At 57.3% G+C, this 1539-nt stretch overlaps 1 protein-coding gene across 1 annotated transcript in view; it reads left to right on the top strand.

Annotated features, from left to right (window-relative positions):
* Nucleotides 1-274: 274 nt before the first annotated feature.
* zmym2 (zinc finger, MYM-type 2) overlaps nt 275-1539 on the top strand; it is a 9227-nt gene continuing 7962 nt past the window's right edge. Inside the window, exon 1 of the mRNA XM_068746622.1 lies at nt 275-340. Within this exon, the coding sequence (XP_068602723.1) occupies nt 275-340 (66 nt within the window). The remainder of the gene's footprint in view (nt 341-1539) is intronic.

Here is a 1539-nt window from a genome sequence, read left to right on the forward strand (position 1 = left end):
GTGTGACCTTCCATTCTAAATATTCAAAATGGCTGCTGTGAACAAAAGGTCACTTGACAGCTCACGGAGCAGCTAGCACTGCTAGCGTTAAAAAAATAATAATAATACAAATATTACTTAGATATAGTTTAGTTCCATCAGTAACGCCGCAGGTTTCGGTTTGCGGCGCGACGGAAACCCAAACAGGTACGTTCTCATTCGGCGTCCACGCGCGAGTCATCCTCGTTTCATACACGATCTTCGGACGGAAAGTGGAAAGTTCCGCGTTGTGCGCATGCGCCCCCCCGGAATTAATGTCCAGGCACAAAAGTGGCGCTACACCGTTCCGAGCAGTTCTCCGGTAAGCGAATTTCACAGACTGTTTATTTTTTTATTTTATTTTTAAATATTCCAGCTTTGCTCCCGATTGCTGAAAGTTTCTGGAACTTGTGCGGGGTGTCCCGCAGAATGCCCCCCCCGCACCCTCCGGGGGCTCGGGCCGGGACGAGGGGACGCGTTTAAGGGGCTCAATAAACAGTTAATTTAAAGCGATCTGCTGCCCCGCCGCGCGTCGCCGCCGCCTCTCGTCCACGGTATTGTTCGGTTGGAGCCTTAATGGCGGACGGCGGTGCTGTTTTCCGTTGGGGGGGCGGCCGGGCGGGCGGAGTCTATCTGGTTGGGGGGGGGGGGGGGCATTAATGGGTTCGTACCTGGCTCTGGGTCACGGAACCAACTTGGGCGAGCGGCGCAAACGCGATGCGGGGATTTATTTTGTTTACCGCCGCACGACAGAAACGAAGGCAGCTCCATGTGAGACGCAACGCGAGGGCGCCCCCTGCGGCCGCCCGGTGTATATGCCACTGATTGCGCCAGGACGTGCAGGGGCAACTTTTCAATTAAACCCCCACCGTCACAGGTATCGTAAGAATCGGGGTTTTTCATCCGGTTTCCGGGTCCGTTTCGCCCCCCCCCCGGTACGCGCACCCTCAGAAACGTGGAACTCAAATCCACGTTGCCAGCCATTAGGCGCGTCACGCTGCGTGTCATGTGCACCCGGTCGGTTTGCGTTCGTGCATCCGCTGCGCGTGAACGTTGCGTCGGTTTTCCTTTTAGCGGCGTCTCCACCGTGGCGCAGTCCGCGTCTGATCCCCTCCCATCGATCCGCCGCTGATCCAATGGCTGTTTGCGCCAGGAAGGGGGGGAGGGGGGGGGGGGCAGGGGTGGGAACGGAACCCGCCGGGCCACGTTCCTTCAGGGTCCCAACTTGGAAGCCCCTTTTATTTACTTGCGTTATTTACGGACGAGTTGCGCTGATCCTGTTTTATTGTTCCTTTTTAAATAAAGTTTTGGACCGGCCGGAACATGAGCGCAGGAAAAGGAGGCTCCGGATCACGTTCGGTGTGAGACCGGTTCGGTTCGGTTCGGGGCTGGTCGTGGAGCTCAGTGTTGATATTCAAGGGCGCAGCAAAGGGGGGGCCGGACCGGACCTGAAGGCCGGGTCCAGCTGGGGGGGGGGGGGAAGCCACTGCGTTTCAGAACAGCAACCGGGCTCGGAGATGT

The sequence above is a fragment of the Brachionichthys hirsutus genome, chromosome 12 (assembly GCF_040956055.1).
Source record: "Brachionichthys hirsutus isolate HB-005 chromosome 12, CSIRO-AGI_Bhir_v1, whole genome shotgun sequence".
Taxonomy (NCBI): Eukaryota; Metazoa; Chordata; class Actinopteri; order Lophiiformes; family Brachionichthyidae; genus Brachionichthys; species Brachionichthys hirsutus.